The following is a 22,839-nucleotide window of genomic DNA, read 5'->3' as shown; positions in this document are numbered from 1 at the left end:
CGTAAGGATACATTTGAAGACAGGAAATAAACTTATGACTTGTAAACAATAATAGAAACAAAAAAAAATTCAGCAAGGAAGGGTCAGGAAGAAAGGAATGACTTAGGTGTGTGTCAGCACTCAATTCATATGGGCTTATGGAACATGAAACCTACTAGATATGACTGATAGCAGAATACTGAAAAGAAAAAGGTAAAAATTGGAATTTTAGATACTAACATCATCAGAAAATCATGAGTTTAAAAATACTGAAATGAAGTACTTGAAAAGAAAAGCTTCTTATATTTTCACTGTTACATTGATAATATCATTTGAACAGGCAACATGGCACCACAGCACTCAGAAAAACTACCATTTAAATTCACTGGCACCAAAACCAAAGGGATGGGAAAGTAGAAACTCTTCACATTCTGAGAGATTCTCGCTTCTTTGTATGAAATTCCAATTGTTTCTATAAAAGCCTGAACTAGTTCAGAGGAAACAGAAAAATAGTTATTGTTTTTCTTTAGCCCTAAATATTCCAAAATGATCATCTATTGTTCTCAGCCTGCAAAGCTGGAAAAAATACTCCCTATCTCCTGTCTTCACTCATGTCTTTTCCATGTTCAAGTGTTTAAATTTATTTAATATCTGTTTGAACTGAAGCTCGTCCTTATATTTACTACTTTCTTTCTTTTCTACTTTTGCCGTAACCTTTCTGTGGTGGATGGCCCACATCATTGCACGTTATTCAAGAGGTCAATGCACTGCTGATGTATATAGTGGCATAGTGCTATTTACTGGTTTGCCCCCTAATATTTCTCAACAGTGGTTTCTTTTGGTTTTTTTTTTTTTAACAGTTCTGCTAACCAATGATACTTACATGAAAATGTTTATTCTAATTCCAAGATTGTTGTCATATGGTAATATAGCTAGATCAGAACCCATCATTGTGAACATATATTTAAGACTGTTTCTCCTGACATGTATTAATAAATACTCATACTGAATTTTATCTGCTATTTTATCCATGAGTTAGAGTTATAAGATACTTGTGGACCTGTCTCGGTTACCCTTCTTTTAAATATCCTGAATAAATCGATAAATATAATTCAGAAATTTAGAGAAATTTAGTTTCATTTATAGCAAATATTACATTTGCCATTTTTAACCAGACACGTTATCTCAGCATAAAGCAATAATTGTTCCATAGCACTGGGACGTAAAGACATATGCACTTACAATGCAAAAAATGTATATTTTAAGAATACTCAATGGTTCTTCAGAAGGAGGAAGAGAAAAGTACATGGGCGGTGACTGGTATGGAGAAGAAAGCTGTGTGCTAGAAGGACATGGATAACTGTTGTTGGGACACTGAATTCCTTTAGCTTTTATATCCTTGCTTTTCACGACCTGCTTTGGAAAATCAGATGACCTCAAAGATATCAAGAATTAAGTAGAATTCAAACATCAGCAACAAAACCACCACAATGTCCTAAACTGAATTTGTTGATGAATTTTAACTGACTACAGACATTTTCTAGAATGTTAAGGAGACAATCCTCCTTTCATCATCAGTAAAAGACTAAGTGATACCAATGTAGTTAGTTTTTCCCACCAGCTGCATTCAGATCTGAGTGTACCTCAAACAAAATTCAACAGCTGAAAGGACTAAATACTAAAAGCTGACTTTCAGTATTTTACAACCTTCTGTCAGTTATGAACACACAATTTACAGACTAAGCCTCAATCCCTGCTAATATTTGCACATCACAGTAAGAGTGGTTGTTCTGATATATCTTAAGAGTGTGTGCCTTTTAGCCAAAGAGGAAAATTTAATAGAGAAAGTGCTAATTAAAGGCAGAACAGGCTTGTTTCTATAGAAAAAAGAGTACTTTAAGGGTGATGGCACTTTGAGCAGCTTGGTAAGCAAGATTAAGGAATAATACTGAATTAGAATTAAGTGAATGAAGTTTATTCCTACTTGAAATTGATTAGAGGTATTTTTTTAAATGATATGCTGAAACATTTGTTGCCACAGCTATAGAACTGAAAAAAATTCCATGTGTATTAATTTAAAAAAAAAAATAAATTCCTAATTCTGTTTGGGTTTAGGCCATCACTCCATCTCCTTTCCTCTTCTATTGGGCAAAACAAGAATAAGGCAGAATGGCAATTCTATTAAACAATGAGACTGGAAATGAGCTGCAGCAATTGGGCATTTTAATTCTTGGGGAGATATGAGTTAGAAACAATTTTCAACACAGTAAGTATTAAAAAAAAGCTTAAGAGAGAGAGGGGAAAAAAACAGAAAGGGGAAAAAATGCAAATGTATTGCCATTTCTCAGGCTCATGAAATCGGACACCAAAACGAAGAGAGAGCTGTTCTTCCCCTTGAATGTACTCCTATTGTTTTGCTTAAATCTGGCTCTCAATGTTTTCTACTCTCAAGAGAGACCTCCTCACAGGAACCACACCATGTTGTCAACAGTTACATTAATCTCTCTGACAGTTTTTAGGAAAGGAGTTTGAACTCAGATACTAATCTTGGGGAAAAAAAAAAATCCTTGCAAAAAACATCTAGTGGTTAAGTTTGTTGGCACACATTCAGCTGTCCAGTCTTCGCTGTACTTAGTTTCTGGCATATCATAAACGGTACCCATCCTGCTCCTTGCCAAACAGGCAAGAGAATACAAATAGCAGGTTTCATCTTCCACTGACACCTAATGTTTCTGCAGAAAAGACTGGGTGAAAGTGTGTCTGGAGAATAATATTCCTGACGGATGGCAGAGAAACGTTAGGATGTAGGGCGTCCTCTTTCCTCTATTAAAAACTCTCAAGCCATATAATGGCTTTCTCTCACTACAAATCTCAATTTGCAGTTAAGGAAATACTGGGATAATTGGGAGACTGCCTAATGCTGGTTGTAAATAGCAACTTTCATGAAATTTTTCCAGCTGTCTGTTCAAAACTGCAGAGCATTTTTACACTATATCAGAAGACAGAGTCAAACGGTTCATCTCTTTTAAAGATGTGAATACAGTGAATACAGCTACCCCAAACATAATAAATGTAGGGTAAACTAAACTGTAAAGTGAAAACAAATAGAGCAGATGCCTAAGTGTCTATCCAGGGATATGCTTATCCATTCCAAATGTCAAGTCTCTTCCAGCTTAGTTTCTGTAAATGTTATGGTAACAAGTATTCTGTAAGGAGTGCTCTCTTCTGGTCAAACACAGAGGAAGGTAATTCCTTAACAATCTATTTAATGTCATAAATATAGATTATGTAGAAATGACAGATTCTGTCTCTATAAGAACTGCCATATCAAACCTAAGAACAAGGTCATATATTTATTCTGATATTCAGAAATGTATATTATATTGCAGATGGAGGAAAAACCTGCATCTCCCTTCTTTAGTAAGACAAACGAACAATTCATATAGCAACAGAAAAATCAGTTGCTAAGGCAAATAATTTTCTGTTAAAAAGTATATTATTTCTGTTGTTGCTTCAACATGCAACACCGCACCCACAAGCGACAATGAAGTTACTCAGACCTTGTAAACATTCATCAGAAAAAATGGCTTTACTAAAATAGAAGACAGGGCTGTCCCCCCAGTTTGCTCGTGGCTTACAGCTCACACTGTAAGAATCTCAAAACACCAAAATCTCATAAATCCAAGAAAATTAAGAAATGGGAGAGACAAACTTACACTTCTTTAATAGTCAGATACTATACACTCTGTCTGCACACAGCTGTTCATAGAAATACAGATATCAGATTCCTGTATGGAAAACTGGGAAACTGGTATTAGAAACAGACCCAGGTAAATAATCTTACAGCTTGCCATGTAGAAAAGTTTGTCTTGATGAGATTCCTTTTAGTAAATGGAGAATTTACTGTCTTGCAAAGTCCATCGGGTCCACGTGCAAAAGGATAAGATATGAAAAGGACTACCATTCTTAAGAACAGGACCTAATCTGAGCAGATGCTGCAGGGCTTGACTTCATTCCCTCTTGTTTGTCACGATATTTTTCCTACCTCGTCGTGTTTACTTTCTGGCGATCTGTTAGCAAGTCTTCATGACCTTCCATGAAATATAGTTGTACTTTATGACTTCAATAGAGAAAACGGAAGTAACCTTCCTTTTTAGCTAGAAGCTCATTTTTATGTGACTACTGTCTTGCTGAGATGGAAATGCAACTGTGTAATTTTTACATGAAAATGTAATTTCATGATACTGCTATTTCATATTCTGCACTAATTTTTGGTACTGTGCAGTATTTCTCCACTGTTCAATGAACTAGAATTTATTTCCAGTCCTCTTTCTGTGATGATAAACAATAAAAATTATTAAGGTAATAACATTGTGAAAATTCCTAAGTCTTTTTTCCATTAGAGAGCATTGCAAATGAAGGATACCTGAGTGTTGTCCATAACTACTATGTTACTTCACACAGACATAACAAAATATGAAGCGAGGCTGTCTCTTCATCATCCATACACTATCTACTTCATATAAGTAGATGTATCCAGGAATGCTTAATTATGAATTTTGAATTCCCCCAAAAGGGCTAAAATTCAAATTAATCCCTACCGAAAAACTTCCCCTCACTGTAAGTCACAAAAAGCCTAGCTAAAAGGTCATAATTTCTGGAACTTCTCCCAGACATCCAGGAAAGTTAGGAAAAGCCCTCTTGACAGGGAGAGTTATGACATGATAAGAACAAGAGCTAGTTTTTCTCCAGGCATCTTCCAGGGTTAAGTATTTGCTTGTATCTATAGTAACTGCACACACTGTGCTGAAAATCACAACCCTCTAAGTAAACTTAGAATGCACCATTTGTGGAACACTGCATTTTCTGTCTTATTGTAAAAGCTGGAAATTAAATTGATACTGGAATATTACATTATGAACAAATCACGGTGCATATTGAAGTCTCTACTGCATATATATATCCTGTTTTCTAATGCATAGCCAGCTGTCGCAGAATCTCTGAGACAGGGCTGAAGGGTCAGCTGATCCCAAAAACACCTACTGACCACAATTGCATGTAGCTCAAATGAAAAAGGAGGAATAATTTTCATACATTTAGGTTTTTTTGAAGGATGATTGTTCTTCAGAGCCTATATTTGTTCATACCTGCTGCATTTTCATTAACAAAAGTACTACATAATACTGAGAGACAGACAGTACAATTCGGATTCATATAATTTGTGAACTCAGAATCGTATTTCTGCTTAATTAAGTTTCATCCTTTATGGTGAGCTAGGAATGATCTGGTGACTAAGAAAAAAAGTTAACGATTCAAAAAATGCTAACAAATTTCTTAAAAACTGAATTACACAGCGAATTCATACCCTTTCAGTGCTTTATGTCATGACTTCTGTCCAAGAGGACAGAAGAAGGATGACCTAGAACTGAATATACCTTTTAGTGAAATGATAGCCACCTGCATAGGAGCTAATGGCACCTAGTCAGGCCCAAGGAACACTAACACCTACAAGGCTGGGCAGTGCAGAGAATTATCCAGGGACAGGGAGGCCAAACCTTCTCCCTGATGTAATTAATGTCTAAAAAGTACTGGGAGAGGAAGGGAGAAAGAACATTTTGATCTGAATAATTCCCAAAGACGGATCTGAGCTCAATGAGAAAACACAGGTCTGATACGTCAGACTGTTCTCCGGAATAAATCCTGCAGATGTGAGATGGCATTAAAGAATAGATTTCTACCAGGCTGAAATGCAGTAGCTGACAGTTTCATGGGCCTTAACATGTTGAGCTGTGCTATCCAAGGGATAAAGTATACTCCACTCAGCTGGCAGGCAAGGCTGGAATCTGATATGGCAGTGGTCTATATGGAAGAGAAATTAGCCAGGAACTCAGCACTTGAAATTCACTTATCCCAGGAAAACATGTAACACCATTTAACTAGCATAACCAATTTGCTTCAAAGCTGATGATGCCTAGAAAATTACGGAGGAAATATGGGATGTTAAGTTTGGAAAGCTTTTCTTTAAATCTAACCATTTCTTCAGAACACGCTGTCCAAAAGCGAGTTCATAGATTAATTAGGGGAGCATGATCTCTCTTTACTAACAGCTGAAAGATGGAAAACCACCATTTTCATCATAGGAGGATGGTACATAGGAGGTATTACCATCAAGAGATCAGACAAAAAAAACATCTGCCACCCTAGCGCCAAAATCCAATCATAGCATGTCAAGAGGAAATTCTTCAGTAATTTAAGACCAGATGTACGGGGCTTCACTTGGGTTTGCAGATTTTTGAATGTTGATACTCACTGTGTGTATGTGCTTCATAACAAATAGTTCTTGATATTTTATGAATTTAGAAGGTTCACTTGATGAGAAGGTATTTGGCTACCTATCCATTTCATTGAGCTTTGTTTGGATCCCAGTAAAAGTGTTCCTGAACAAAAAATTGCACGTTTGTTTAGATCGAAAATTCAGTTCTTTCCGCTAGAAGGACATTTTTCCTATTTAATGTTCAATATGATAAAATAATTATATAATCACCAGGAACAAACAACTTATACTTGCATATATAGTTCATAGATTAGGAATTATACATTAAATCATCTAAACATGTGTGTGTAAAAGAAGAAAACATAATAAATTTACTTGGTGCTGCAGTTGTTCATTAAAGCATTCAAATATCTTTTACACAGTTTCTGGACATACAGTTTGTCAGCAGCAATGAGACACCGATGGATAGCTGCTGCGATACAGATCGAATAGTACACAACTCCATGCCACAAGATATTCTGAAAAATCCTCCTAAAAATTCTGGAAGATGCTTTCGTAATAGGACAAGAAAATATGCATACTGCCTTCCAGATGTCAGTTCCAAGTACCCATTCAAATATCTTGAAATTTCAGTAAATGTTACCTTTTTTGACAAGACAGTGTATCAATTCCTTTTCACAATAGCCAAGCTTTAGTTACTTGAAGCAAGAATTTGCTACTGCAGCCCAACAGCTTGGTTTTTTTATCCTGCTTATAGACCAGACACTCGTTAACCTCTCAAATCCCTGGAGAATTGTGGTTTAAGGGAACCCAGGAGGAAAAGACAAATTTGGAAAGCTATTTATCCATCTCACTAGAATTGAGACATTATGGTTTTCATTCTTCCCCCACTCCCCAAAATACCAAATTTCCATCATCAGAGCTCTCTGAATAAACGAACATTTTGTTACTGGACTCAGGAAGAAAGAAACCACATGCCTGTTAGGGACAGAGAGAGGAGGAGTGGAGTATGTGCTTGGGAGCGTGTTTATTTGACTGGATTGCAGACAGTCAACCGAAGAACATGCAGATCATATATTTTTAAGCATTTCATAATGTCTTATTATTAATTCCAGCCAAAACCACCAAGACCAAAATTATCTGAAATTGGTGCTTGTGTGTCCTGACCCCAAAGCCAACAATGGTTGCATAAAAAAAAATTAAGAAAAAACCTACGTTCCTCTCAGGTTTAATTTTTTTTTTTAATCGATTAGAAGGCAGTGCCCTTTAGAGTCTGTGGAGAAGACAGGTCTCCATAACTAACAAATTGAAATGTGGTCCTGGGTAAATTTTACTTCCAGGAAACCAAAACGTTGCAGTCCTTGAGAGAGGGAGGCTATAAGCAGAGGGCTCTTCTAAAGGAAGGAGTTTTTATTGAACCTGTCACTTGTCATTAAACACTCCATATTTCACCTTAGCCTGATATTTTCATTAGAGCATACAGACCTTTTTCATCTGTGAATGAAAGCATTCCCTTCAGCCTCGTGCTGAATATAGGGAAAGACTCTCTAAAATCGAGCCCACCCAAACAGGACAATTAGGTTCACAAAAGCAGGAAAGGCACTAGGGAAAAATCAAGTAATATTAATACTATGATAACTTAAACATTTCATTCTTGACTATCACATCCCACTTCAATCTTAAATTCTTATATGCATTTAGTAATGTCTCTTTTCAATCTCAGAAATACCTGCACATTATAACTACCTGCCTATATAAAGCAACAGACACCAGTGCAGAACAAAACACAACATACGCAAAGTGGAAAAAAGTATGTACTGCTGTACAAACATCTCTAATTGGAAAACCTGAATGTAAAAAAGTAAAGATAATAAAATTATACACAGACATCTTTATTCTCAACTTTAGCTTGCCTCTTAGACCACCAATCTACAACAAAGTAAGACTGGAGAAAAAAATATCAAAAAACTTGGCTTCCTCAAAAGAGACAATTGGTTACTTGTTTCTTGTTCCTAAATGTAAGTTCGATACTTTGAAACTAAAAAAGAGGAAATATTTAGAGTAAAATTATGCTAACTATGCTATTCATAGTTTTATACCTATGATCTCTCTACTGCTAAAACACTTTATAAGTAAATAATTCGATAGTACGTTGCAAGGACATTTTTAAATAACTCTACCACAAAGCAGCACCATTTTTTGCCACCTAATTTCTTAGCAAAAGCTGCCTCACTGCTGCCACCAAAGCGGTACAATCTCTTTCAAGTATCAGAAACTGGTTAAATAGCTTTAACAGGACTTAAAGTTATCAGTAACCACAATATCACTGTCTGCCCATTGCTGTGCGCAGCTGCACAAGTACAATACGTAACTTGCTGCTTCTTTTTTAAAAAAAAAAAAAAAAAAAAAGAGAGAATTTTAGTATGCAAATAGGAGGTGAGAGAAAACAAACTTCAGTTTTTTTCCAATACATTCCATTTGTGTAAAAGAAAGAAAAATGAAAAGGGAAAGAATAATTTTGGGGAAAAAATCCAGAAAAGAAAGATACACCTTTTAAAATCTTGAAGTGCTACGTAAAACCAAAAAAGATGATCTTGTGGAATGACACCATTTGATAAATACACCATGCACATAATTGCAACACAAATGTCAAGTACCACTTATCTTTTCAAACTTAAAATACAGATTCACTCAAATGAAATGACAAATCTAACCAAATATTATATTAGTTTTACGAATTTTTAAAGACACTTCACTAACACCAGGAGGATTGTGTTATTTGAACTTAAGCTGCCACATAACAAGAGCCTTGTGGATTGCCATAGCATTGCCACCACAAAACCCATTAGCAGACGTAGAAATCCCACATCCCAGCCTTTTATAAAAGTTCGCAGTTATGAAATCATTTTCATACACTTGGAACTTAACTATTTCAGTGCCCTGCACATACAGGACTGGAATTGAGGGGGGAAACCACAAAACTGTGCATCTGAGAGCATTCCACATGGACACATGTTTCTGTGGTTCCTTCAAAAGTTCTTAAAGAGTTGAAACTATCCCTCTGGAATTCCACAGAACAGAGTAAAGACGTATTTGTTTAAATTAAGGAGGGGATTTATCTGTGCTAGTGAACTATTAGGATTTATTCTGTGTCTTCATTGTAGATGTATTAAGATATGTAGCTGGTAACAAGGAACGGGATTTAACCTGGGATAAGAAAGGAAAACACCTATAAGAAGGCTTGCTCTCTGAAGATTTAAAAAATAATTTTAAAAGACCTCAAGTGTAGACTATTGTTTCCGTGTTTATTTCACTCACCAAAAGGAAACTTATTTTTGTAAATTAAGGAAATCACAGGCAAATATCTATTACCTCCTCACTTAGCATCATGGTACCTTTGCTTTATTTAACATTTTTATGACAGCACTTGAAAACTTACCATTTGATAAACCATCTACAGCTAATATCAACATATAGCACACTGAGAGATGTTTGACTTGACTTCATACCGGTGACTTTCATATGCCTCAGTAGATTTGAGGTAACCAGATAATTCAGTGGGGCAGCAGCATGTTAGCATTTCAGAAATAAAGCAAACTGACTAGTAAGCATACCAAGAATTCATGAGGTAGAGGAGGATCTCACTGCCAAACAAGGATGAGTAAACACAGAAAACATAGTCCTCCAGTTACCCCAAATTTCAATTTACTGTAAGAATACTTACCTGGTTGTCTTTCATTTAGTGGGGAAAAAGCACCAATGTAAGGTAAAATCAGCTGTGAAAACACACAAAACAGCTAAAAAAAAAGGCTGTTAGAAGAGCAGCGAAGAAAGAAACACCACACCAATCTCAATACTGAAAGGATAAAATTATTGCAACAATGCACTTCATAACCAAGTTGACAGTTAAAACTGCTTTTCCCTTTTATGAAAACAGAGTAAGCTATGACGGCAATAGAAAGGATGCTTTCTTTGAACTGCTCTGGGACAGATGTGTCCTTTTAAACAATCAGTTACAAATTTCTTATGTAAGTTGAATTACTTAGGTAATTCAAGTCCCATGTTACCTGAAGCTGTTGGGAGCTGTCATTAAGGTTATCCTCTCGTCTCCTGGCCTCCTCCAGCATCTGTGCACTCTTCTTTTTCTCCACTTGCTCTTTGTGCTTCAGATTTGCTACTTTCTTGTTTTGATCTTTAACTTGCCTGCAAAAGAGAAGAGCACTCAGAGCACCATCCAGAGCGCACTTTCCGTCAGTCCCAGCGCTGGGCAGATGGACTGAGGCTGAGTGGAACCCTCAAGTACCATCACTTCGTTTGCAGAAGGTCACCAACACCAAACTCATCCTCAAGTGTTACCCTCAGCTGTTGATTCAGACGAAAGGAGGTATAGTTTTGCTCACTACCATTAACCTAAATGTGAAAATTTCTGAAGCAAACCCCTTAATTATTATTTAGTGTAAACTATTAATCAAAAGATGCACCTGCCCTCTTGTGACTACATAGTATGTGCTACATAGAAATGTTTTCTCTGTTCATACACATATGTACATCTAAAATATATGTACATATACATGTACTTCTAACAGCTTATTTTGTTTTGGATACCACTATATCCGAAGTAAGGAAAATAGGAGGATCAAAAAGAAAAATTAATGAAACATGACTTTAAGGACTACCTGCAACAACAAAGTAAAACTACTTCTTTTCAACCTCAAGTTCTACTTGTTTACTAGATATTTTGAAGGATTTCCTATCCTTTCTTTTTACAGAAACAAGACAGAGCAAGTAAGAACAAACTATTTCAGAAAACGTGCATAATTTCCTTTTCACTTGCATCTATGAATTATTTTTGATGATTCTGGCAACTACCATTGCCTGCAGACAGGGTTTGGCCTTTTTGGGCATTAAGACACATGGAGTATTGAATCTAATTACAGACCCTTTAATCTCAGCCTCCAGACCACAGAGAACTTAAGTCTAAACTTTTAGTCCAATCAAAACAAAACAGGCTAGCTTTGCTTCCTCAGCCCTTTTCTCCATAATTATATCTGGAGTTTGGATTTTGGAATAAAAGACAAATTCTTTGGTCGTAAGATTTCCCCAAACATCATGCAAGTAGTAGAGAGGGCTCTTTAATTTACTGTTTAGAAAGCAGAATGATATACTAGCTTCCTATCTGGTATGTTATCCAAGCAGAGAGGGAAGAATGTTTCTTCTATATTTCAGAAATACTTTTAGAACGGATCACAAACAACTCTGCTTTAATATTTTCTTCATAACTCATAACAAAAGTACGATCAAGACCATATCTCTTTTTGATAGGTATGTCCAAATTATGTGGCATATGGCTAGTCAGTGCTTTGAGTTCTTCCAAAAAAATGTAGGTTCAACATTGAGCTCTGCTTTTTGCAATGTAAGCCAACTGGAGCTGGGAAAATTGCAAGGACAGCAAATTTTCCTTGGTGCTAAACAAACTTCTGTTAGTGTGAAAAAGTGCTGATGGCCTCCAGAGACCAAGAAAAAAAGGAAAGTCCTTTTCCGATGATGTTAAAAAATTATTGGCATACTTAACTACCTTGTCCAACACTTACAGCTGATTTGAGTCAGGATGCTTTTTAAACACAACCAGCATAATTGTTAAGTTATTGTAACCCAGTGTTGCACACTGGCAATGGGCGTATTGCCCAGTTTGAAAGCAGACTTGTTCAGTGATTAAACAATTTATTGGAAATATTATGTTGGCACCAACTCAGCTTGTACAATACACGGTTCTATCTGTCCAATAAAATAAACATAGAAAGTACAGCTAAGTCAATGCAGAAAATGAAAATATGTAAGCCCAACCCATTCAATTCCATATGAGAATTCTTATTCAACTTCTAAATTAAAATTAGGGGAATTAGTTATTTTTTTACACACTTACAAACCCAGATTCACCTGTTGGGAAACTGGTCTTTGTTATTGTAATCTACTGGTTAGATAAAAGAAAACAATATTAATAAAGCCATAAGCCCTCACCAAAATATGTCTGAAGTAGATCTTCTCTCCACAGTCTGAAATGTTTTCAAACAAAACACACGTTTCAAAGAAGGGAGTAATTACAAGGATATATTCTACTGACATCCACCTTGAAATTACCTAGTGTTTGTCATACTCAGATCAATCCTCATAATTGTCCTACTGTTTGGAAACTTGAATTCCTGTGCAGGGCACAACTATCACTCTACATCTTTGACGTCAAAAGGCAACCAAAGTTCGGCAATAAACCTTTGAAATGATAGAGGTATCTATGGCATTACTTATAATTTCCCCAACTATTTAACTATATAAACTGAGATGGTCACATGGAACTAGAAATCTGTAAGTCTAAAAGACTTGCCGTCATTTGATGCCTGAAAACACATCTCATTTTATATCAATGCCCATGGTAACAGATGATAATTCTCACTTCTACTCTTGTCCAAAAGGTTTAGCATATACAAGCCCAGAGCCCTTGAACATTTGCACCATGAAAGTTCTGTAAAACTGTAAAGAATCCATACTGTGATTCTGTAAAGAATCCTCTTCTGTCAGACAACTTTCAGTCTTCAAAGTCAGAGAATCATGTTTTTATATATACAAACGATATTTTAAAAATATTTAAAGATACACACACACATAATTTTAATATCAGAACTCAAAAGCTTGATTAATAGGAATCACCCAATTCACTGTTCAATTAGACAGTTCTGTTGCTATTTTGAACACTGAAAAGCTACTGACGATTGTTCTAGAACAATTTCATCTCCACACCACCACCGAACAATGTGCAGAATTGGACCTCATACTGAACTGGTACAATAAAACAAAATACACAAAGTATGAGTCTTAAGTGAGCACACTGCAACTGGTACATTCTATGTGGAGACAGCCAAGAGCAAAAGACAGATTTGCCATAATATATGTGCGCAAGGAAACTAATTAGGGCTGCAGAAACAACCAAACTCTGGAATTCCCTCAGTATGAGATCTTCATTTTGTAAGTTTAATGTTCTTTTAACTCTTTCGAATGCAATTAGACATACACATAGCACATAACCCTGTCAAAGGGACAGTAAAGTTTTAAAGAAATCCTTCATCTGTAAGAGTATTTTTATTAAAACTGAAAAAACTGCACAAGATTAAAGACAGCAAAAAGAGAATTAATTAATTACAACGATGGCAACAGCTTAGAGATTCATGAGGGTTTTCTAGAAAGCATTAGTGTTAGCACGTGCAGCAACTGAGCAAACACCAATTTGCAACGTGCACGTGGAATTCCTATGATAAAATAAGGAGCGCATGACATTCTGAGAGATACGGAGCATTACTTATTACTATAAGTACATATTCCTACTGAAACATCTTTTTAAAATGGGACTACAGAGAGAGAAAGAATGCTGGTGATTCTAATAAAAACTGGAGAGACAGTTCAAGTTCAATGAGATAAAAGAAGGATATCACTGTAACCAACAGAAACAATAACAAAACTAACAAAAGGAAAACTACCTCATCTCAAAAGATGTTTACTCTCAGTCACCCTCAAATCAATAATAAAAGATGTTCTAGTTGCATATAAAAGAAGAAAAATCTAATGAGAATGTTTATTGTGTTGAATTACAGTAAAGAATTCCACTAATTTGGGAAATAACAATTTCTTTTGCATTTTTTAATAGCCATTTTCAAATAATTACTTTTTTTGAGGTATGGCTCCTAAAAAATACAGCACTCAAAAGTGAAAAATCTTTTCCATTGCTTAGAATCTTTCTTCATTTCACAATATGTCATGCAAGTACTGTTACAACTGAATATATCAGAGGAAAGGAAGTAGAATCAAAATCAGGCTCGTGATTTACAAAAGTAAAACCCAAAGTCTTTCAACTAAAGACGGGCCAAGATTTTAAGAATTAATCGTTTCACATCCTTTGATTTTGGGTGCCTAATTTAAGCCATTTGCCTGCTTATGGAAAAAAACCCATAAGATTTCTCAATCTGAACACTGAAAATAACTATTAATTTCTATTAATTAATTTTAAAAAGCCAAGACCTTTCCACTTCTCTACAAAGTTCTTGAATTTCCAGTGATGAGGTACAGCCGAACACCATGGGGTGTGAATTAAAATAATCACAATAAGCAATAAAAATTTTCAAATGAGAAGATTTCACATTTTAAAATAATTTCAAAACAGCAAGACGGACATAAACAATAGAAAACCAGTGGACTGTTAACCACACCTGAAAAGTGGAAAGTCATTTTATTGCCTGTGAGTCCTTTGGAAGAGTTTTCCTCCCTAATGAGATAAATTGCTCTATAGGCTCTATTATTTTATTAACCCTTTTAGGAAATTATTTTTTTCTGTACTAATGCGAATATTTTTTGCATTTTAATACTAATCTCATTATCTTTTACCAGAATGCACATCAGTATATAGAGCTGTTAATTCTTTCCTCATATGTATTTTCATGCTACATGTTAATGTAATGTAAGTGATTATCCTCATCTGGTTATCTTTTCTGGCATAATTTCAAATATTCTTGTAAAATAAAAGGTGACAAAATGTGAACTGAAAATATATGTAAGTTAATTTGAATTTTATAGTCATATTTTAATATATTTTTCCATCACAGTTATGCACCTAACACACAACAGTGTTTTTCTAATAATCCAAGTTTAAGTATGCATTTACAATGCATTTGAACCACCACAGGAGCTTACCTTCAAGATAAAATGTATATACACACACTATATTCCACCTAATGAATACAGACACAAGGAGAAAACATACAGATCCTGTGCACAGCTACAGAAACAGGCTGTTTTATTTATCTGACCTAGGTACTGGGAAAATATTTCTGTGTGTCAGTCAGCCATGTCAGAAAGATTGTTTAGCTCGAGCCCTCATTGACGTAGCATTACCACCACCCACAGGACAGTCCACTGCTGCTGCAGCTAGTAACCCTAATGGACAGATGAACGTTTGCTTTAAAGCACACTTTGTTCCTCCACATAAGTTAAATTCATGCAATAGGTCAACATTACTGAAAAAACCTGCAAAGAAAACTATATGCAATGAAGTACTATATTATTTAGTTTAAAATTGCCAATGTGCCTGGTATGATGAAATATTAGATTCTACAATGTATGATATAGAACCATAAAATCATTGAATATTGCAAATTGGAAGGGAGCCGTAAGGATCATTGAGGCCAACTTCCTGCTCCTCGCAGGACTACCTAAAACTAAACCATATGACTAAGAGCATCATCCAGACGCTCCTTGAACTCTGACAGGCTTGGTGCCGTGACCACTTCCCTGGGTGGGTGCCAAGACCCACCACTCTGTCAGTGAAGAACCTTTTCCTGATGTCCAACCTGAACTTCCCTGATGCAGCTTCATTCCATTTTCTCTCACCAGAGAGAGGAGATCAGCACCTCCTCAAAAGCACTTTGTAGTCCTAAAAGACACAGAAGAGTTTATTTATTCACTCGTGGAATGAAATGGAGCAGCCACCTGAAAGACTGTAACACTACAGCAATTAAGGTCAGAGAGCAAAACACACTACAATGGGAAAAAGTTCTGGAAGGAAATGCTGGAAGGCAGGAAGCAATCAGCTAAGTTGCCCAGACCTTTAGTAGTAGTCTTGTTCGTTAATGATTAGATGGGTGAGAAAAACCGGAAACTTTTGCTACAAAAAAATCAACATCAACACAATGGGATGCTAGTGATCTGAGTTGAACTGATGTAAAAGTCACAGGAAAGTGTCCAACTTACTATATTATCCCCACTATTTCCTTTATCACTTCTTTGTTTGTAAGGTCTGCCCCACCAAATATTTTAGCTGGCCATATCCTTAACCTCAATTTATGAATTTAAAAGATCATAAACACAGTGACATCACTGAGTTGTTGGGTTTTGGTTTTTTTTTGTAATTTTGGTACACAAAGAAAAACATTTACATTCTGGGAAGTATAATAGTAAGAAGCCAAGGAGAAACTCTTCCCAAAAATGCTACTTTGTTTTGAAAATAAGGAAAAAAACCTGTTCTGAAAGGTTTTGCTGTAGCTTTTAGTTGCTCAAAACTCACTTTACCTTACCAGTGGTTGATCACCAAACCGCGGAGAATAATGGCAGTGTTTGGAAAGCCAAATTGCTTAACCTCAAGAAAAAAGAAAGTGATGAAAAGAAGCTAAATAAGTGATGCAGGAAACAGGACTGACCACATCACACAGTCCCGTCACCACAACTGGGTGCCTGATTGACAGTCAGAGGAAAGTTGCCAAAGGCTGAACAAAGTTCCCTATCTTATGCATTACAAAATTAGGATCAGGGAAGTTACACACTGCTGAAGATCTACATGGAATTTCGTATGGCTGAATTTATTTTTATAGAACAGTACGCATTACATGGGGCTCTTCCTTTGCTTCATCGGGCTGTATCTAGCAATCCCAGCTCCTTAAGAAGCTTGTCACTATTCTTCAACATTATACTAAGGTCAAAAAAGGGTGCATTCAGTTACTAACTAAAAGAAAGAATAATTTCATTATGCTTTTCAAATAGCTTGGTTTAATATTACTGCCTCTGTTGCACATTGCATCCCAACTAAAAGACCAATCAATATCCTTTCAATGAGTTGCTCTTGTTCGGATGCACAGCTGGCGAACTCCAGCACTCAGTTACATCTTCTGCTTGTGAGTCTCTCTTCCCACAATCTCTCATCATTTTGTTATACTGTTCCTCGCTGTTCTGTGCCATTTATATGACAAGGTAACATATGCCAATAAAAATATTAACAGACCCTGAAAATTCAACTGGTCTGCTGTATGTGAGTCAAGACGTCCCACAGTGGCTTTAAGAGATGGGGAGGGCGGACTTCGTTTCCTGAAGCTAGGAAACTTTGATTTTTAAAAACAAAGTGTGTGTTCAGATCAGCACTGGAGGAGGCAAGGCGTGAAGACTAGAAAGGCTATTGGAAACCAGCTTGCCCCAAATTTTATGAACAGGAGCCGAATAGTGTCTGAATCAAGAGGTGTGGAAGTCAAAGACTAGAAGCAGATCTCAACTCTACACTCGTTGTCCTCTTTCCTCAGTGTTAAGAATCATCTGCTCTTTTAAAATATGTTAGACTTAACTAAAGGCCTTCAAACTCAGGTCTAAGCTTCTCTGAGGTAAAATGGTCAACTCTCAAACACAACAACCTCTCACATTTGCCTATACAACATGTAATTACAGGTTAATACAATATTTTTTAAAAAAGTTTTTCTCTTCTTGTATTAATCTCTCTGATTCAGTCTAGCAGAAAATCAAGAAATTAATCAAAACCACACACGCTAAATCTGAATGCTACAGGTCCTTCCACTGTGAAAAGTTATTTCTCAGCGATCAGTATGGGACACGCATTTACGGAAACAATTTTCCTGATGATAGAGTGAAATGATGAAGCATCAACAGTTAGTGAATTTAGAGAAAGGTACATAATAAATACATTAGCAGAAAGAGAAATCTAACTAAGGATGAGAAGCACATGTCTCAAAAGCATGCTCTAAGCAATATCAAACTAATCTATTTCAAGGAAAATAAACTTATTCTTTCCTTCCACTGCTTGATTGAACAAGACCAGAATAAACCAGGCTACTCTCCAGTCATGAGGCAGTAGCCCAATTACACACAAACAATGGTGAAGTCAAATGCTGTGTCTTTGTATTCCCAAAATAATTGGAACAAAAGACCAACTTAATCAACTGACTAAAATTGAGGGATTAACACCAGAGATTAACAGAAGTGTTTTCGGTTTAGTTCAACAAGTTGATATCAAATTAAGCAAACCAAAGGTTCGCTTAATACATCATACTAAAACCAAGAAACTCTAAAAACTTCAGGTAAGCATCTCTTATTTTCACTAATCTGTAATTCCAGTTTTGTAGATAAAATTCACTACCCCTATTTGCCCCATTTACATGCAGCTAAAAACCTAATGTGCAGCTTCCCAACTATTTAAATTCCTAGCATCTATTTACTAGGAAGCAAGTTTTGTGATAAAAATAATGAATACATTACCATAATTTTATAATTGATGTCAAATTCGAAATCAGGCTTCACAGATTAAATAAAAAATTAATTATATGTCAAGTTCTACAATTATTTTTGAAAGCTGGCAGCAATTGAACTGGAAAAGAAACCCTTAACCTTAAAACCTTGCAACCTTTAGTTTTTATTGAAGCTAAGAGCATTAGAAATACAAACTCAAGGTGAACTCTGGAATAAATCTGTAAGATAATGATATGGGCGTTCCTTTGTTAAGAGAAATATTAATGCTTTAAGGACCTTCATAAAAACATTCAGTAGTTCAACAAATAAGTTTGTTCTGTTGTATTTTTTCTTCTGCTTTTGTTAATTGAGCAAACAGATGCAAAGCCAAAAATGACATTTATAAAATGGCTGATTAGACCTCAATGTGGATTCCTTCTCCCTGCAACACGCTGGGTTAGTTGAATTTGGCCCTAACAGTGTGGGAAGAAGTCCCAAAGGTGCTGTTCTTTTTACCTTTAACTCTAGTGCACAAGCCAACCGCCCTCTGAACAGATCACACACAGCCAGTCACTCTTTCTGCTCAAGAGATTTGGCTGAAAAAAGTATTTTCTAAACACCAATAAAATCTTCCTTATGAATGGCACTTTATTGAGGTTTCAGAGAATATTTTTGTGATCTAAGATCACACGTGTCTCTTAACTGCAGTCCCACTAGCCAGAAAAGAAAACAAATCACAATATAGGAGTTGTTTTCTCTCATACGGGTATGCGATCTTTTCATTCCTTCTAGGATAATACCTGTTAAAACCAATAATTAAAAGAAAAATCCAATGTAAAAACCAGCCATTGAAACAATACCCTAAATGAAATACCATGTAAGGAGAACAAAATTTTAAAAGCAAAGCATTTAAGAACTATGCTAGAGCAGCTTTTGTTTGCCTTACAGGATATACCGAACAAGGTATCAAGAGAGAAAAGCCCTCTTCTAAAAATTTGCAGAAATTTAGGATAACACTTGAATATTATCCTGTCATTTAGAAATTGCGTATGTTAAAGGATCAAGATATGTCTTACGCTTGCAAGCTGACAGCTACTGAAAATCCAGTCTTCAGCAAAAGGTATTAAGCCAAGCAGTTGTCAAGGACAAAAAAGAAAGCGCAGTGAATGTACCAGTTTAGTGGAAAAGGATTTCTGATATAAAAGAAAAACACGCATGACAACATTCGGAGTCTTGCTCTAAGAAAAGGATGTGAGGACAGCGATGCTAGCAGGAGCATTCTGAAAAAATGTAAACCAGTCCATTTCAGGGCTAAAAGCCTAATGATTTTATGTCACTGAGATGCCCAAATAAAAATCATATATGATTTAGCTTATCTTCTTAAAAGCAAAACTGTTTTCAAGAAGAATCTTTCAAACAGATTCTCTCTATAGATGTGAAAAGCATTTACCCTGTTAGCTATTAAGAAGCTGTACCAAATCTGATCCAAAGTTGGCCATTGCCAGCGACTATACTGAGAAAAGTACGCAAAAGGATGGGGTTGATTGGAAAGCAATGTTATCAAGCTGTACCTTGCTGCAGCATCTTCATTATTATGAGAATCCGGGATGGGAAGTATACAGCTCTATTTTGGTATCCACTGGGTGAGACCAATTTCTAGTAATGAATGCAGACCACAGTGTCTCTCAGAATGGCATGTTTGGCATATTTCTTTCGGGTGCTTAGCAAACAGATTTATTAAGAGGTATCTCCTCTTACGAAATACATCCCGCAGCACTGGCTTTGACAGCTCACATCAGGTTAATATGAAGAGTGCCTACTGAGATGATTTGTTACACACTTTTGACTGCCTGCAAAATGTGGGATAGCAGCATTATTCGTAATAAATATACCACATGCAGGGCTGAATAGGCTATCTAAACAGTGCAGATGGCTTAGTTCCTCCTTCACTGATATAGCTGTAATACTGTCTTCTCAGTGCGTCAGCTGTAGGACTCCAGAATACAGCTAGGAATACTTTGCAAGTTGAGCAAACACCACTGGGTTTCTGGAGGACTCAGTGAGTGTTGCAAGAAACATTTATGAGTATCTCTTCATCAGAGGTAATATGCATGGACAAGTTTACTGGCTTATGCATTTGAGAAGGGATTTCTACCGTTTCACAGTAGGCGGATCTGCTACACAGGTAGTAAGTATGTCCATGAGTGTTTTGAATAAATACATTTTTTTTTAAACATATTCTGAAGGAGCACAGGAAAAAAAATAACTGGTGAAAAGACGCCCCATGTTTCAAACATCTGAAATATACTCTCACTGATATCCTCAGTGATCACAAAGTTCATAAATCAAATTATTTCTAGTTTGGAGTATCTACCGAGGAAGATAAATTCTTTATCTACACAGTTACACTACTCCAGTGAACTACTTTTTATTTGATGACCTTGAGATACATGGGCAAAATTAAGACTTTAATTGAGCCCCTAATCAGGACAACTGACTTGATGTAGCCTGTCACTGAGATATTTTCTATCTCCCTTCAATGAATTCATCTTCCAAGTAACTGGGGAACACTTATAATAATCAGGAAAGATCAACAAAATAACAGCCTTTGCTGTCAAGAAAAATATTCCTAACATAATCTCATATCTTTTCTATAAATTTTCTGTCTTTTTATGTGAAGACATACATTGCAGGTTGAAAGATTTAAGCAATGTTGAAAATCCAATAAGGAATTACTGAGGCTATGGTCAAAACAGTATACAGAAAGACAAGAGCAGACTTCCAGTCCCTTTCTACTTTGTAATAAAATTTCTCTACCTATAATTCAAAAAGCAGAGCCACACACACTTACTCAGGAACACATCTTAATCAGGAATGAAGCCTTAAGCTTTGAAGAACTATGCACAAGACACACTACTGAGACCAGCACGAATTGCTGTAGTTTTATAGGTTATGCAGCGCTGATACCCAAGTCTCCTCCTGGACTTCCCAAAACAAGGGCACAAGAACATCACGAAACCTTCACTGGTGGTGCTAAGTTTCAGTTCTAGAGGCACCGAGGAAATCTTTGCGTCTGATCAGGGTGCATGAGGAGGCTGAGGGATGGCAGCAGTCTGATTTGGATGGGATCTGAACTGCAGCTACTATAACGCAAAATTCTTTTGCCTCAGCAGGTATTTATTCTGAGCAAAATAAACTTAAATGTGATAGTAAGAATCATTCTGAGTTTGGGGATCTGCTGTTTCTTTACAGACACAGAAAAGTAGGAATTTTTAGGAAAATTCAATGCATACAACAAGAGTATGATTTACCTGTAGAAGTATGGGTGGGAAATTTAATGAAAACAGATGATGCTTTAAGAAGTCTCACAACATAACTCAGGAGAAAAATTAGAATAAGTTGGGAATAGCATGTACTTAGCCCTTCTATTTACTATTAGCCAACACAGTAATACTTTAAAATGATCTTCCAAATGTTTGGCTTTTGTTCACACTATAACATTTTTGCCCAAGTTACAATAACATTTGAAGCTTTAAGCATCCAAAAACACAAAACAGACTCCTTCAGCTACATTTCAGCTGTTATTTGTTCATGTGATCCAAGAATACTCAAAAAGAACATGGAAATTAGCAGTCAAAGGAAAAAAAAAACCTCAAAAACTGTCTGCCATGCCTCATCCCTTTGAGAAAACATCTGCATACTCCATATTAAAATGTGAAATTTCTGCTGAAAGAAAGAGATAGGAGAAAGGGAAGAAGGCATGTCATAAACTAAGGAATAAAAACAACAGATATTTGCATCTCACTGATAACCTTTATAAAATAACATGGTCTCTACTATGCCTATTACTTACAATGCAGGGAACAATCCCTTTAATTGGAAGATATGATCACGAAACATTTCCTTTAAGAAGAAATTACATAAAATGTTGCAGTTATTACATAAATGTTGTACTCCAAATGCACCAGAAACCCCCATTTTTTCACATTGCAAGTTGGTGGCCACTTTTCCAGTATAACTAGTAACTCCATTTAATGCTCTCTCCCAGGTTTTTTTTTTTCATAAAAGCAAATGATGAAAAAGAAAAAAATATTTTCTGTGTGCAGTGCAAGAGAACAGGGAGCACGCAAACAATGCTAAAAGAAAAGATACCTTATGTTGATTGAGGTATCAATCCTTTAAAATATGTTGACCTGTCAAATACTGAGAAAGTGTTTGCTCTTATAGCCTTTATATATATCGCTAGAAGGAGTTAGTAATAAAAAAAAAATAAGTCTTTCTAAAATGTTTATTCAGGTCTCTGTGACATTGCCAACATATTCTGCTAGTATTTTCTATGCAAAGTGAAAATTACACACTGAAAAATGAAGTGAATGTGTGTATCTATCTAGTAGCTGGTTATAAGTTAACAGTATTAGTGCTGTTATTTATTTGGTACAATTACCTGAGGAATTCAGGCACATCCAGCAAAACCAAGAATCCTACCAGCTGAAAATTCAAAAATTAAGCAGAATGCTTCTTTTTTTAAACACTGCAGACTAAAG

General features: G+C 35.9%; 1 protein-coding gene across 24 annotated transcripts in view; it reads right to left on the bottom strand.

Annotated features, from left to right (window-relative positions):
* Window positions 1-22,839, bottom strand: part of ERC1 (ELKS/RAB6-interacting/CAST family member 1) — a 300,806-nt gene that overhangs the window by 125,197 nt on the left and 152,770 nt on the right. For all 24 annotated transcript variants that reach the window (XR_012586646.1, XR_012586651.1, XR_012586648.1 and 21 more), the window contains one exon: window positions 10,321-10,456. Coding sequence is in view for 13 of the 24 variants with exons in the window: in XM_074584028.1 (XP_074440129.1) it covers window positions 10,321-10,456 (136 nt within the window). In the remaining 11 variants the exon portion in view is untranslated. The remainder of the gene's footprint in view (window positions 1-10,320; window positions 10,457-22,839) is intronic.

The sequence above is a fragment of the Larus michahellis genome, chromosome 1 (assembly GCF_964199755.1).
Source record: "Larus michahellis chromosome 1, bLarMic1.1, whole genome shotgun sequence".
Lineage (NCBI taxonomy): Eukaryota > Metazoa > Chordata > Aves > Charadriiformes > Laridae > Larus > Larus michahellis.
The sequence above is the reverse complement of the archived record's forward strand: the minus strand, read 5'-3'. Positions and strand labels throughout refer to the sequence as shown.